At 45.1% G+C, this 16,396-nt stretch overlaps 1 protein-coding gene across 2 annotated transcripts in view; it reads right to left on the bottom strand.

Annotated features, from left to right (window-relative positions):
• LOC120945059 (sodium- and chloride-dependent creatine transporter 1-like) overlaps window positions 1-16,396 on the bottom strand; it is an 85,971-nt gene that overhangs the window by 21,757 nt on the left and 47,818 nt on the right. For both annotated transcript variants that reach the window (XM_040358913.1, XM_040358912.1), the window contains exons 6-10: window positions 14,536-14,670; window positions 10,836-10,939; window positions 5,179-5,303; window positions 3,306-3,418; window positions 260-391 (exon numbers count right to left, since the gene is read on the bottom strand). In XM_040358913.1, coding sequence (XP_040214847.1) covers window positions 260-391; window positions 3,306-3,418; window positions 5,179-5,303; window positions 10,836-10,939; window positions 14,536-14,670 — 609 coding nt within the window. The remainder of the gene's footprint in view (window positions 1-259; window positions 392-3,305; window positions 3,419-5,178; window positions 5,304-10,835; window positions 10,940-14,535; window positions 14,671-16,396) is intronic.

Here is a 16,396-nt window from a genome sequence, read left to right as displayed (position 1 = left end):
TGTAACAAAGCTCAAATTTCTACACCATTATCATAGTCTCTCTTCTTGTAGACTCAAGTGATGAACCGTTAAATGACACCTTGGATTCCTGAGCCTCTCCTGAGAGTCTCCATGTAATCTGTTGAGGACGATCTCTTTTTTTTGGAGGCCTCTATGCAGCAGAACAAAAATATACACAACCCCTTATTTTTTTGTACAGTTTAGACATTACACCGCTTTCTTTGGTGGGCCAGCCCTTCAAATTTCAAAAGTACCTTACCTCGGTCACCATGGAGAGGTCGATGACAAAGCACAGAAGACAACAGACTGCAGCAATTACCTCCCTGCGCACAAAAACTGGGTGAGGAAACAAGTCTAGGATGCCAGTGATGAATCCCTCCACGCCTACGAACTGTCAAGAGAGTTGAAGAACTAGTCAGTAAACTGGTAGGAAGGCCAGCTGAACACATCGTAGTTTCATGAGATGTTTCCCGTACCCAGACCCTGGCTACCATCACACAGGCTTGCCCTCTGGGTTGTCTCCCGTCTCCTCATCCACCTGTGCCCTGACGGTGCCAGTGTCCAACCTCATCTCTGTGGGGCGCCCATGTAAGAGAAGAGGAAGGTGAAGAGAGAGTAGATGTCCTGTAGGGAGTGGAGGTCTTGCTCAGCACTTGAAGATATCACATAAATACCAAACATTTTCCCTGGGTGCCAAACTAATGCCAATCAAATTCTAAATACAAAACATTCCACCACCCATTGTATATGGTAACTGCCAACATTACAAAGAAATACTAAGTACGGTTTTCAAAGTAGTAGTAATTAATTTTGTGGCTATCATTAGAAGACATGTTTGATAAAAAACGTTCACAGCCCAAGTAGGAAGAGGTATAAAATTGATAACCAAAACATGTTCCCGAAAATCTGATCATTCTTATTTTACCTAAATGCTTCCGCACCTTGGCTCCCTCAGCTTCTGGCAACTGACCTAAAGCAAACATTAGCCTGTCTGCCAAGACAAGAGTAAGGGAGGGTTATTACCCCTGTGTACCATTGGGGAGAGTCCCCTTCACTTCCTGTTCCATAGCCAAACAGGAAGTGAGAGGAAATCCCCTCAAATTAAGAGAATTTCTTTGGGACCCCCAGGTTACCAGATCTACTGTCCTCAATTTTTTTTTATAGAGCAACAAAAAGGTGATCAAATACCACCAAAAGAAAGCTCTATTTGTGGGGTAAAAAAGAGTAAAAAAAATGTATTTGGGTACAGTGTCACAATGGTCTGGACAGGAAAGGGGGGTAAATCTTCTGGAGCTGAAGTGGTTAAAAACCACAGATGTTTTGAAGATGCTATGGCCTCCTTTATCAAGGTGACAAATGAAAGAGGTCATAATGTCTCTGAAATTGTAATGCTTTTGATGTAGTCTATGTGCTAGACATGTGCAATTTGTTTAGTTCCTAATTAGTTTTTTTAACAAATTTCGGCAAATTTGGGAATTCGAAAATTCAGAAATTAGAAAATTAGAAGATTCGGAAATAAGAATGAAAATTCAAGAATTCTAAAGAACGAAAATCAGAAAATGAGGACGAAAATCCAAAAATTGAAAACAACATGGCTGTTAGTGAACCTAATGAATAAGAATTTATCCAAAAGATACAAATTATTCAAAATAACGAATGCATGCCCGCAGGGCCGATCCTAGGGTCACAGACGCCTGGGTGCAGAAATATTTCTGGCGCCCCCACATGGGCATAGCCATCTTACTAACTCCTCCCCTTTACAAATGTTTCTATGGCTACGACTCAAACAGAGAGATGCTCCCCTAAGAAATCTTCATTAGTGTCCCCCATCAGAGTCCCCCACAGCACCTGTCTCCAATCAGAGCCCCCCCCCACAGGTGTCCCCCATCAGAGCCCCCCCACAGCAGGTGTCCCCCATCAGAGCCCCCCCACAGCAGGTGCCCCCATTAGAGCCCCCCTAATCAGGTGTCCCCATAGATCAGTACTTGTCCAATAGATCCCTGTAGCTCGGGCACGCTGGGAGCAAAAGCACATTACAGGGGGCGGGGCATATGTGGCATCTTCCGGCCAACCCAGAAGCCTCTCATCACACTGCCTATGGGAAAAGAGCCCACACAGGCAGAGGGGGCGGGGCACACAGGAGACTGCTCCATGCACACCAGAAAAAATTAATTAGTGGAGCCTAGTGCCGAAACGTGTTCTGGTACTAGGCTCAGCTGTGGTACCCAGCCCGGATTCCGGGGACAGCTGGAGGTATGCGCTCTTGTCAGTTGCCAGCAGAGAGATCAGGCGGGATGGGGAACCGCTACATGCGCTCCGCCTCTGGACACAGACAAGGAGGGGGTAGTGGAGCACTGTGGAGCTTCGGCGCCCCCACCTCTGCAGCGCCTGGGTGCGTAGCACCCCGCGCACCCTGCCTAGGATCGGCCCTGCATGCCCGGAATCATTGAACTTTCTTTTTCTTGGCTCGTCGTAGTGTTGTACGTCACCGCGTTCTTGACGGTCGGAATTTCCGACAGCATTTGTGTGACCGTATGTATGCAACACAAGTTTGAACCAACATTCCGTCGGGAAAAAAGATCCACGGTTTTGTTGTCAGAATGTCCGATCGTGTGTACGCGACATAACAGACAAATTTGAAAGGAAATTCCAATACCTATAATTTAATAGTTCATTATTATCAGTTAGCTAGTTAGTTATTATTTGAAATTTCGCATTTCCGATTTAGAATTTAAAATTAGCAAATTTCAAAAAAATAAAAAAATGAAACGAAAATTACATTTTTCGGCAGTGCACATGTCTACTATGTGATAAATCTGTTGTTATTGCAAGTAATTATTCAAGATTTGAGGTCTTTACTTATAGGTGTGGTGGATATTTTTGTATCTTGGGCTCCACGGTATCACGGTTAGTAGTGCACCCTAAAAAAGGGTTTAAAGGTACATTGCGGGATTGATTTCTGTTCAGTCAGAAATAAAGACTTGACAAATAGCTCTTAACTGTACCCAAAACTAAAAAATAAATTAAAATGTTTATTAAAATTTAAAAAACTTGCCTAGAATTCAACTTTAACATAAACACCTGTCTCACTTTCCTTTCAGATGCATTTAGTAATTTTCATCAATCTTCACAACTTTGCAGGTGGCTAAAAAAATGACATAGCAGTCAACAAAAAAAATAGGCAACAGAATTATGGCCTAGAGAATTTAGATACGGTAAAGTGGCCGGTTCACCATTTCAATTTGTAATTCATTCACTGGTCCAAACCCCTTCTTCACATTTTACATACAGCGTCTGGAGATTACCTGGCTGTCCAGACCAAGAACCAAGAGCATAAAGAAGAAAAGTGCAGCCCAGATTGGAGCAAATGGCATCAAAGTCACAGCCTTTGGATAGGCGATAAAGGCCAGTCCGGGACCTGGGAGGACACACAGAATAACGGGAATTGGTAAAGATAAGCTACAGCCAAACAAAATACATACAGAGAGCCTGTTTTGACCCCCTAAATGTTTGTAAAATGATATTCTTGAAATATATCCATCCTGCTTTACTTGTGTATTGCACCTCTAAAGGGCAGTAAATTTGACTTTTGTTTAGAAAGATTAGAGACCCCCATAGTAGTGTATGGCAATTCAGTATAAAGACTGCATTAGGAGGAATAAGTTTATGTCTGTTGAAGGATTATATAAGAAAAGCAAAAGTTGTTTTATATAATTGTGTCTAATATTGTGTCTTTGTGTCTTAAAGGAAAACACAACGTGTGCATATACACACAGTATATACTGTATATACAGGGCTTTTTTCAGGGGGAATGTGGGGGAACGCAGTTCCGGCACCTCCAGCACTGAATGTATGTATTGGCAAGGGGTGCTGGAGGGTCGCTGATGCTGACTGCTGGGGAATCTATTGTAACTGGTAAGGATCTACTTTTGCATGGGGGTCTATTGTTACCAGGGGGCGCCTTATGTAGCCGGAGGGGTAAATTGTTGCTGGGAGGGATCTACTGTTGAGGGAGAGGTCTATTGTTTCTGGCTGCTGCAAGATCTGTTGTTGCTGAGGGGGTATATTGTTGCTGGGGGGGAATAATGTTGTGTGAGGGATATATTATTGCTGGGGTGGGGTCTTTTGTTGCTAGGGGGATCTATTGTGTTCTGGGGTGAAGTCTATTGTTGCTGGGTGGGAAGCTATTGTTGATGAGTGGATCTCTTATCTCACGGCTGGGATCTAGTGTGCCTGGCATGGGGGGTCTATTGTTGCTGGGGTGGGGTCTATTGCTGTTGGCTTTAGGGGATCTATTTTACAGTTTTTTTATATTTATCCGCGGATATTTTTCGGGCCGATGGATTTCCAGCGGATGAAAATTTCTTAGCATGATAAGAAATCTATCCGCTGGAATCCTGTCCAGCAGATTGATCCGGTGGTCTGTACAGACTCACCGGATCGATCCGTCCGATCCCCTCCCTCGCATACGTCGTAATGATTCGACGCATGCGTGGGAAGTCTTTACCTTCCAGCATCGCGCACGTCACCGTGTCATCATCGCGGCGACGGCGCGACACGTCACCGCGGATGGATTCCGCGCGGATTTTGATCCGATGGCTTGTACTCCAAATCCGGAGGACCGTTTCCAGCGGAGATCCCCTCGTCTGTACGAGGCCTCAGAACCACAAAATAATACTTGGTTCTGTATTCTCTAAAAAGGGGCAGTACTGGGAGGTAGGTAGGGGGTGGAACCAAGGGAAGGTACTTGGAAGTAAAAAGGGGGTGGAGACAAGGGTGGCTTAAAAAGGGGGAAGTTCCTGCACCTATTCTCTGAGAAAAAAAGCCCTGTATACTGTATATATATATATATATATATATATATATATATATATATATATACACACACACACACACACAAATATTTTTTACTTTATTATTTAAAAATGACCATTACATTTCAAGCTGCAGCTGCCAAGAATTTTGAAAACCGCTAAAACCTTCATGTTCAAATTTCCTTGCAATATGGGAAACCCCAGAAATTTTGTTCTTGTGATTTCCTGATTTCCCAGAGTTTTGCTCAGAGAGGATTTTTTTTTTTGTTTTTTTTGGAGCTTTCTTTAGATACGGCTTCAGTTTGTGGGAACAAAAAACAACTCTTGTACTTGATCCCGATCATTGCATTCCACGTGTACTTACCGGATTCTGCAACTTTTGATATGTCGACCCCCTGCTCTGACGCCATGAACCCCAGGACTGAGAAGACCACAAAACCAGCAAAGAAGCTTGTAGAACTGTTAATAGCAGCCAATATATATGCATCTCTGGGGAGCACAGAAGCAGAATATAAAACAATTAAAACATTTAAAAACTTGTATTGCAGATGATACAAAACTGAGGAAATGGCAGGCAACCATGACTATTAAAGCGGAGTTCCAGTCCCCAAATTCAATTTATTTTTTTAAATACTCCACCGTAATTGTGTCCACTTTAACATTTAGATAATGTCATTAATGTGGTCCTTTTATTTAATGTTTAAATCCTGCAAAACTAACCTGATCTCAGAAGCAGGCAGGGTCCATCTCTGCTGTGGGCATCTGAAGCCCTCGCCTTCATTTACAGGATTCAGTGCCGCTGGCTACCCAGCAGGCACCTCCCGATCTCTCGCCCTGCGCAGTAATGCCACTGAGTGGCGCTCTTTCTTCCTGAGAGGTTTCCATAGCAATGGTGGCATCAACGAAAGGTTCTGCCCTGTTGCTATAGCAAACTTTCAATCAGGACATCCCGGTGTTCTATCAAAATAGCCAAATCGTCAGAAACTCCAACTACTTATGCCGTGTACACACGATCGGAAATTCCGACAAGAAAACCGCGTTTTTTTTTTTTCGACTGAATTTTGGCTCAAACTTGTGTTGCATACACACGGTCACACAAATGTTGTCTGAAATTCCGACCGACAAGAACGCGGTGATGTACAACACTACAACGAGCCGAGAAAATTAAGTTCAATGATTCCGAGCACGCGTCAAATTGATTCCAAGAATGCGTGTTTTTTTGCGGTTCGGAATTGCATATAGACAATCGTAATTTCCAACAAGAACTTTTCCCGTTTGAAAAATTTAGAACCAGCTCTCAATTTTTTGCTGCTAAAAAATTCCGACAGAAAAAGTCATATGGGGCCTACACACGGGTTGGAATTTCCGATCGTGTGTACGCGGCATTAACGCCTGGTTTCTTTAAACCATCAGAAATTGTCGATTTTGACGAATTGCTGTTTGGACACAACACTGGCAACCGAATAGAGTCCGGTGCAGGATAATATGAGTGGAGATTGTTACTCCGCTCCGATAGGGTGACCACATGTCCCGCATTTTGCAGGTCTGTCCCGGGCACTTTCATTCCAGGACGCCCCACGCCAATCTGATGCCCCCAAAAAAGGCCACCACATCACCGCTTTACTCACTGACAGTACTTGTCCTGGCCGGGAATGCCTGGAGGAGCACAATCCCCACCCCCTGCTTGTGATTGGAGAAAATCATTGTGTCCAATGACTGTGCTGTGATTCGTTACAGCACAAGCTGATTTTTTGGGAAGGGAGGGTGTCCCTGAATGGTAGTTTGGAAATGGTGGTCACCCTACGCTCCGATACAAGCCAACAAAATGGCCGCCTCCGAGGCAGTGACAACTTTGCCCTCGTTAGCCGCTGTGCTGTCAAAACAGCAACATCTTCCTGTACTGGACTGTATTTGGTTGCCGGTGTTGTGTCCAAACAGCAGTTCGTCAAAATCTCCAATTACTGATGGTTTAAAGAAACCAGAAGTGACGTGGTTGGAGTTCCTCACAAGTTAGCTAATTTGACAGAACACTGATCGCCATGATTGCATAATTTCTGGTATTGAAATCACGCGAGATTAGAGTGTCAGGCGATTCCCGCGGACTCCTGAGATGGATGACGCCGATATCCCCGGAGTCCATGAGAATAGCCTGGTTACGTCATCGCCTAGGTGGCCGGAACCGGAAGTGCTCCAGGAAATAAGGATAAAAAAGTATTTAGAGGGGAAAAAAAATATTTCCTATTTTAAAAAGAAATGTAGCTGGGCCTAGGATAGATTGCAAGTAAAAAAAAAAATGGGTGGAACTCCGCTTTAAAGGGGGTCTTAACCTTAACAGAACGACATTTTTCACAATTTTATCCATCGCAGAGTTGCCGATCTGCTGAAGCCTCTTTGGTCACTTGCTGTCTGTGTACTTGCACTTGCTCCAGCATCGGTCCCAAAGCTCTACACCGGCTTTTTGACCATTTGGGGAAACAAGTCTGTATTAGCACAGCGGCATACAGTCTCCATCAGGTGAACATTTAACAGGGTGACAACGCAGGAACACAATTGGGAGACAAGGAACAGTGCGTTGTCACCATGTCATAGGAAGAGTCTGAATAAGGGTCTTCATGGTAGGGCCACTAGGTAGTATTTTAATGAAAGCTTGCTAACCACCCTATAGCAGTTTTACTGCTACAGGGCGGCAGCTGTGCACTGGATCACATATATATATATATATATATATTGATAGAGATATTGATAGATATATATAGATAAAAACCAGATATATCTATCTATATATACGTGATCCAGCATTTCTGGGTAGTGGCCGCAAATGCGCGCCGCCGGCTTGCTCTAGCTGTGATTATACACAGCGGGAGCCAATCAGCGTGTACCGCGGACTCAATGTCCGCCGGCACCTGCCGATCATTCAGTACACAGGCAAAACCGCAGTCTGCCTATGTAAACAAGGCAGACCACCGTTCTGTTAGTAGGGAAGGCATGGATCCTGTGTTTCTGGAAATCAGGAATATGGATCCATGCCTTTTCCCAGTAAAAGCACCTCCCACACTGTAGAAAAATACTTGCTAGGAACATAGTTAACCCTTTGATTGCCCCCAAAGTTAACCCCTTCCCAGGCCAGTGTCATTAGTACAGTGACAGGGGTAGATCCACATACCTACGCTGCACCCGGCGCAGATGTCAGATATGCTACGCCGCTGTAACTTACTTTGGCTTAGTTTGAATCCTCAACGAATTCGCACCGTGAGTTACGGTGACGTAGTGTATCTCCCGCGGCGTAAGGGCGCGGAATTCAAATGCGGCGGGTAGGGGGCGTGTTTCATTTAAATGAAGCGCGTCCCCACGCCGAACGAACTGCGCATGCGCCGTCCCTAAAATTTCCCGCCGTGCATTGCGCCAAATGACGTCGCAAGGACGTCATTGGTTTTGACGTGAACGTAAATGGCGTCCAACCCCATTCACGGACGACTTACGCAAACGACGTAAAATTTTCAAAATTAGACGCGGGAACGACGGCCATACTTAACATTGAGTACGCCACCATATAGCAGCTTTAACTATACGCCGGAAAAAGCCGAACGGAAACGACGTAAAAAAATGCGACGGCCGCTCGTACGTTCGTGGTTCGTCGGAAATAGCTAATTTGCATACTCAACGCGGAATACAACGGAATCGCCACCTAGCGGCCGCCGGAAAATTGCATCTAAGTTCCGACGGCGTACTAAGGCGTACGCCTGTCGGATCTAACACAGATGCCGTCGTATCTTGTTTGGTGGATACCAAAACAAAGATACAACGCGCAAAATTTGAAATTACGCGGCGTATCAAGTGATACGCCGGCGTAATTTCTTGGAGGATCTGCCCCACAGTGTATATTTTTTAGCACTGATCACTGGTGTCACTGGTTCCCAAAAAGTTTCAAAAGCGCCAGTTAGCGTCCGATTTGTCCGCTGCAGTAACGCAGTCCCTCTACAAGTCGCTGACCGTCGCCATTACTAGTAAAAAATAAATATTCTATAGAATAAATATTGGCCTAAACTGATGAAGAAATTAGATTTTTGAAAATTTAAAACAACTTTTGAAATTACATGAACATCCCAACGCTCATATGAGATTTTCTTCTGATTGAGTATGAATTTACGTTATTTTTTATTTTTTTTACTTTTGTCTTTGCAATACTAATAATATTTTTATTTGATCAAGCTTTCATATATTAGGCAGTGTAAAAAATACACATCTACAGATCTGTCCTGGGCTATGGAATGAGAAATCTCCTGTAAATCACCCTATAAGGATTGCCACATCGCTACTGCCAATCCAAGGAGGGCAAAGTTTAATCCATTTAACGTCTTTAGTAAATTCACTGGATTCCTTCCATACCACAGAGGGGTGCACAAGAACTAAAACAGGATCTTCAAACATTCTGAGAAAATACCTTTCCCAACAAACCTATAATATGATTTAAGGAGAGCCTGTCATCAGCCTAAAAAAAGTATAAAAAAAATAAAACAAAATAATCAAGTACTTTAAAGCATTTGTTAACCCAAACAAAACAGATCCTGTTCCCTTAAAGCATGGTACTGTGCACAGTGCTTGTGCTGTGTAATTTGGCCCCCTGTATCACCTGTGATACCTGTCTGATGGTCCTGCCTGGCTATGCCCTTCCCCCTGTACACTGACCATGATATATCAGGGCTGCTGAGCCCTGACACAGTTGTCAGCGTACGTGCCTCCGTCAGCCGCAGCCCTGCTCTATGTCTCCTGTGTCCTCTCCTCTATCATCTCCCCCCACATAGTGGCTCACAGTTCCTCAATGCCCAGTGGCATCTTAAAAGCATTATAGGCCCCCGGGCGATACATTGCACTGGGGCCCTGTCTACACAGTCACGCACAAGAATAAAAATGCAAATTGCCCCCCCGTTAGCGACTGAATAGCGCCGCAAAAACGACAGTAAATCTCAACTACAAATAGTGGCGCTTTACCGCATACGGCGCAACGCCCCAGTGTGAAAGTCATCATGTGCCAGGCCCAGGCCCAAGCAGAAGCAAGCAGCCAATCAAATATAGTGCTCAATGTGGATTAAATAAATTATAATTATGCATAGCATTAGTTGCCGTGCCACCGGGGGCTATATTAGTGCGGGAGGCGGCTGAATGGTGCTTGGCTGGGGTCGCTGGGCAGGTGGGGCCCCCCAGGCAAGTGGGGCCCGTCAGGCAAGTGGGGCCCCCGGGTAACTTCCCAGCGTGCCCATGCGAAAAGACAGCCCTGTCAATGCCCCCTGAGTGCGTTCAGCCCCCACAGTGCCCACTGACCTCCCTCAGTGCTGATCAGCCTCCCTCAAGGGCCTTCAATCTGCTGCAGAGCCTCCAGCCCTCCATAGTGCCCCTAAATTCCAATAGTATCCCACAGTGCCCACAAACCATCTACAATCCCCCTAGCCCCCCGTCCCCCAGAATCCCCATCCTCTACAGGTCCACCAACTCTGCTGCAGAACCCCCCTAACCCGCTCCACAACCCCCCAACCCCCCCCCCCCTACAGTGACACCCAGCCCCATCCAGAGCTTCCCAACATTTCAATCACCTTTTGCATTCCCATACCTTTTGTTGTGTGAGTATAAATGTTTTTTTTTTTTTTTTACTATTGGGTTCTGGTCTCAAAAAGATTGGACTAGACTGTTATGAGTGACACCACTTAGTCTTCTCGGGGGTGCTGACATCACATCCAAGATGATGGTAGTCTCAGGCCTATCTTTCCTGCACACTTCCAAAAAGCCCCTGAAACATGTACAATTTATGTTTGGTGGCCCTTTTTTTGTGCTCAGCCCTGGACAGCCCCGTGGGAATGAAACGCGTTAGTCTAATCAGCATGAAACAAGTTCATTGGATTTAAGGAATATAAGCATTGACATCTAAGGAGACTTCGGAGACTTGGGGGCAAGTGTCACCCTGGATATGAAGCTTTAAAGACATTATTGAGTTTGATCGTTGTCTTGCTTCATTGCGCATAGACTCACCTGTAGCAGTTATTGTGAAATCTGTTGTAGCTGCCAAGGGCTGTTAGCGCCCCTAACCCAATAGCGTATGAAAAGAAGATCTGCGTTCCAGCGTCTATCCATACCTGGAAGGAAGAGATGGTATATATTAAATCTGAGCCAACGTCAACTTAAGCCGTGAGCCAAAGCAGATGCCAGAGACTGTGTAGCTAAATCTGATTCTACTTCTATGCTTTGACGGACCCATGGAAAAATTTATTATATATAGCTTACATTATAAGCAACTTAAAGGTCACAAATATGTGTTTAGAGCATGGGAACAGTTTAATTACATTATATATAAACCAGAGCATAACATATATAAGTGCATGACTACACCGAAAGAGCAGGTTAAGCTTTATTTGACATTATTGGAAATCAAATCAAAGAATTTATTATGGTTCTCAAAGCAATATACGTGAAATAGACCAAGGGAAAGATTCTTGTAGAATCCGCGGCGGCGTAGCGTAAGCCATTTACACTACGCCGCCGCAAATTACTGGAGCAAGTGCCGTATTCTCCAAGCACTTGCTCCGTAATTTGCGGCGGCGTAGTGTAAATGGCCCGGCGTAAGGCCGCGTAATTTAAAGGGGGCGGCTTGCATTTAAACTAAGCGCACCCTGCGCCGATCAAACTGCGCATGCGCCGGGCGGAAAAATAGCCCAGTGCGCATGCTCCAGCTCACGACGGAAAACGTCAATGACGCCGACGTGAGCGTCATTGACGTAAAGTTATATTCGCGGACCACTTAGGAAAACGACGTAAACAACGGAAAAATCCGACGCTGACCTGACCTTCGTAAACTTACCCCTCATATAGCAGGGGCAAGTTTACGCTTACGTGAACGTCGTAAATTCACTGCGTCGTTCGCGTGTACGTTCGGGAATCTCGCGTAAATAGCTAATTTGCATAGACGACGGGGAAAACGACGATGCGACACCTAGCGGCGGGAAAAAAAATTGCATTTAAGATCTGACAGCGTAAGAGCCTTACGCCTGTCAGATCTAATAGATATCTATGCGTAACTGATTCTAAGAATCAGTCGCATAGATACGCCGGGCCAGATTAGGACTTACGACGGCGCAAATGGCGTTGCGCCGTCGTAAGCCTTTTAAGAATCTGGCCCCAAGTGTTTATACATAAAATGCTGAACAGGTCTCAGACAAGAGACAGCATTTACTAAGTATCAAGCCTCGTACACACGATCGGTTTTCCTGCCAGGAAAACTGCGGGGAGAGCTTTTGGCCGGGAAAACCGGCCATGTGCATGCTTCCTCACAGTTTTCCCGACAGGGGTTAGTCTTGACACCCATTGAGGTGCCACTTCACGCATTACCTTCCCAACACCTAAAATACAGATATGCTTCCCAGGTGAACATTACTGTGAACCCAATGCTGGGCTATGGCCCTTTAAGTAATAAGCAGTAAACGAGTTTTAACACAAGCCTTCATTAATCTCTGTAGCTACAGATACCGTGGAGCAGTTCATACTAAAAGTTCACAAGTGGACAGAGGCACTGCTGGGAAAATTTGTGTTCCGCCTATCACGGAACAGTCTGAGGAGAAGGCGCGGCTTTTGAATCATGGAGGGAAAGTGATGGCACAGTGGGGGAAAGTGATGGCACGGTGGGGGAAAGTGATGGCACGGTGGGGGAAAGTGATGGCACAGTGGAGGCATGTGATGGCACAGTGGAGGCATGTGATGGCACAGTGGAGGCAAGTGATGTAATGTAATGGCACAGTGGAGGCATGTGATGTAATGTAATGGCACAGTGGAGGCATGTAATGTAATGTAATGGCACAGTGGAGGCATGTAATGTAATGTAATGGCACAGTGAGATTTGAAAAAAGCCTGTTTCTGTCAGGGGTTGGTCCTGTTAGTGGTTGTTTCGGCTACCCCTCAGCTTCCGGAAAGACTAGTAAGAAGGGGGTAGTCTTATATGGCGAGTATATCCCAAAACAAAAAACAAGATAATACGGCGCTAATATTTAAACCTGTGAAAAATATATATGTGAAATATATCTTAAAAAGTTGAATGCAACATTCATAAAAATAAATGTAAAATAAATGACCAAAAGAATGATCAAAAATTTGATAAAAGAATTGACAATATGGTATTCAATGTGACAAATCCAACCATATAAATAAATGAAGTGACAAAGAAATAGTCCATAAAAAATCAGTGCAAATTAAGTCCAATTAAGGTGAGCATCTGTGATTAATCAGGAAAGGGATCCTCCACCAAAAAGGTCACCCAATGTGTGGGAAATGAAATCTCCTTACCAGAGACAAAGACCGGGCTTTCAACGGTCTAATTCAGCATAAGGATGTTTAAAGTCTTCCTTGAAAAGACTATTCCAGACACTGCTATGAATCACCAGTATTGATAACTCCAAAAGATAGAATCCCATTCAAATCCGCTCCAGTTAAACATTGGTGTTCATAAAAAATAAAGAATGGTAGGAAACCACATAGTGCATTACTGTGTAAACATTGAGCTTTAATAAAAACAGGTGTGCACTTACAGCAAAAACTTTGGAATCTCGCATGTGGGATATGGTATGGAAGGGATGGCGTTTCCTCAAGCCTCCGTTCGCTTCGTGTCTCCGTCCGTCGCGTGTCTCTCCCTCTAACGTGATGACGTCACTGTGGCTAAGCTCCTCCTACGCGTTTCGTCGCAATACGGACGTCTACGGGGATAGGCTGCCTATCCCCGTAGACGTCCGTAGACGTCCGTATTGCGACGAAACGCGTAGGAGGAGCTTAGCCACAGTGACGTCATCACGTTAGAGGGAGAGACACGCGACGGACGGAGACACGAAGCGAACGGAGGCTTGAGGAAACGCCATCCCTTCCATACCATATCCCACATGCGAGATTCCAAAGTTTTTGCTGTAAGTGCACACCTGTTTTTATTAAAGCTCAATGTTTACACAGTAATGCACTATGTGGTTTCCTACCATTCTTTATTTTTTATGAACACCAATGTTTAACTGGAGCGGATTTGAATGGGATTCTATCTTTTGGAGTTATCAATACTGGTGATTCATAGCAGTGTCTGGAATAGTCTTTTCAAGGAAGACTTTAAACATCCTTATGCTGAATTGGACCGTTGAAAGCCCGGTCTTTGTCTCTGGTAAGGAGATTTCATTTCCCACACATTGGGTGACCTTTTTGGTGGAGGATCCCTTTCCTGATTAATCACAGATGCTCACCTTAATTGGACTTAATTTGCACTGATTTTTTATGGACTATTTCTTTGTCACTTCATTTATTTATATGGTTGGATTTGTCACATTGAATACCATATTGTCAATTCTTTTATCAAATTTTTGATCATTCTTTTGGTCATTTATTTTACATTTATTTTTATGAATGTTGCATTCAACTTTTTAAGATATATTTCACATATATATTTTTCACAGGTTTAAATATTAGCGCCGTATTATCTTGTTTTTTGTTTCTTTGTTTACTATGGTATTTTAGTATTAATACTGGCAGCTTTTCACAGAAATTAATTTTTTTCACTGTTAATTTATTTACACGTTAGCGCAGTGTTTTTTTCTGTCTATACAGAGAAATCCCTTTCCATATCCCAAAACAAACATTTTTCCTGGAAAAATAGGGGGTCGGCTTATACGCCCAGTCGTCTTATACGCCGGCAAATACGGTAATCTTTCACCTGAGCTTCAGCCAGCTTGGACCAGTTGGGCTTGAGATAGAAGACAATGCCATCCAGCGCCCCCGGCAGAGTGACTCCGTGAGCCAGGAGAACGATCAGAACCACGTACGGAAACAGAGCTGTGAAGTAGACAACCTGGGGAGAGAAAGACATTTAATTCTAGATTCTCAGATAGTAAGATACAGGAGAAGGGTTACAAAAGCACCATAAAGGACAAGCCTGAAAATATAACGACGGAGTAAATGTTGTCCCTGGTGCTCTGTAGAGACAGGGCAAAGCACTTAGAGATTAATTGGAATAATACCAATGAATGGGCCCCCAAAGGAGCTCACAGAAGGTAGAATAAATCAATCAAACTAGTAGGTATAATAAGGAAGTCGATCTGATACAGTGAACATAGATGTAGCAGAATCTCTGACCTCTTCCAGTCTAATGTGAACCGTCAAGGCCAAAGATAGCTGGCATCCTTCAATACAGTGGAACCTCGGATTGCGAGTAACGCGGTTAACGAGCATTTCGCAATACAGGCAATCCTAACCAGGGCTGGACTGGGACAGAAATTTGGCCCTGGACTTCATCCAGACTGCCCCACTTTGGCAGATCTCTCCCATGGTGGCCGGACAACTCCTGCCCCCCCCCCCCCCGGCCACCCAAGCCCCCTCTTCCCCTTCACTAGCCACTAGCCGTTATACTAGAATAGTTGGTACTGGTACTCTTATAGGCAGTACCAGTGGTGAAACAGACATTATTTCACCCAGGGCAAATAATCAGTTCGGTGCCCCCCCCCCCCCTTATGGGACAAGATTAGGCAGAAGTGAGAAACTCCCAGGCCATAGCTGTTGAGTCAGCTGTCTGTCCCCTCCCCCCATGCTCCTCTGTTGTCCCCCCTGCTCCTCTGGTCCTCCCCCTGCTTCTTTGTTCCCCCCAGGTGAGCACATCGGGGAGGGAGAGACAGAGAGCGGAGGGGGGCGGCAGTCCGCTGTCACTGAAGCCGGCCCACTGAGCCATCGGCCCACCGGGAAACTCCCTGTAGTCCCAATGGCCAGTCCATCCTTGATCCTAACTCAGTTTGCGAGTGTTGTCTCGCAAAACGAGGAGGATTCAGGCCAAAGCGGTGTGCAGTACCGCGTTTGGCCTGAGGTGGGGGGGGGCGCCAGAGCCGTTCGGAAATGTTTGCAAAGACACGGAAATACTCTGTTCCCGAGCCGTTCCGAGGTTTGCCGAGGTTTGCTCAAGTGAGCTGTCCTCAAGCATTTACGTCTGTTTTCGAGGCTCCTCTGTGCCCCCCCACCTCTGGCTGCATGCAGTATTGCATGCCATTGAAGTCAATGCGGAACAAATTATATTAGTTTCCATTGACTTCAATGGGGAAACTCGCTTTGATATACAAGTACTTTGGATTACAAGCATTCTCCTGGAATGGATTATGCTTGTAATCCGAGGTTCCACTGTATGTGGTGGGTTGTGAGGCATAGTGGGTGCAAAGGTGGTAAAAGTCATTGGGCACCAGACACTTCTTGGATGTAAAAGAGGTTTTATTTCTTGGACAGTCCTTTTTACATTTTGCAAGGGAAAGAGGACACCCTTAAGTAGTTGCAAATTCACAAATGGCAGACCCTGAGACTTCAACAGGAGGACAGCCGTACAGGGAAAGGCCCCAGCAAGGTACCACTTCTGCACGTGCAGGATTGCTGTCGCCCATAGCAACAGTACTTAAACAGTTCCTAACTCAAAGTAACAGTTCTCTCAGCGGATGAAGGAGCAACGCGCGCTCCTCCCTGCTTTGTCTCCAACCAGAAGTGAGGTACATCGCAGTCAGTGAGCCGTCCTGAGTGCCTGGAAGCGCTGGGAACCACCGGCG

Source organism: Rana temporaria, chromosome 7 (assembly GCF_905171775.1).
Source record: "Rana temporaria chromosome 7, aRanTem1.1, whole genome shotgun sequence".
Taxonomy (NCBI): domain Eukaryota; kingdom Metazoa; phylum Chordata; class Amphibia; order Anura; family Ranidae; genus Rana; species Rana temporaria.
This window is presented reverse-complemented; position numbering and strand designations above follow the sequence as displayed.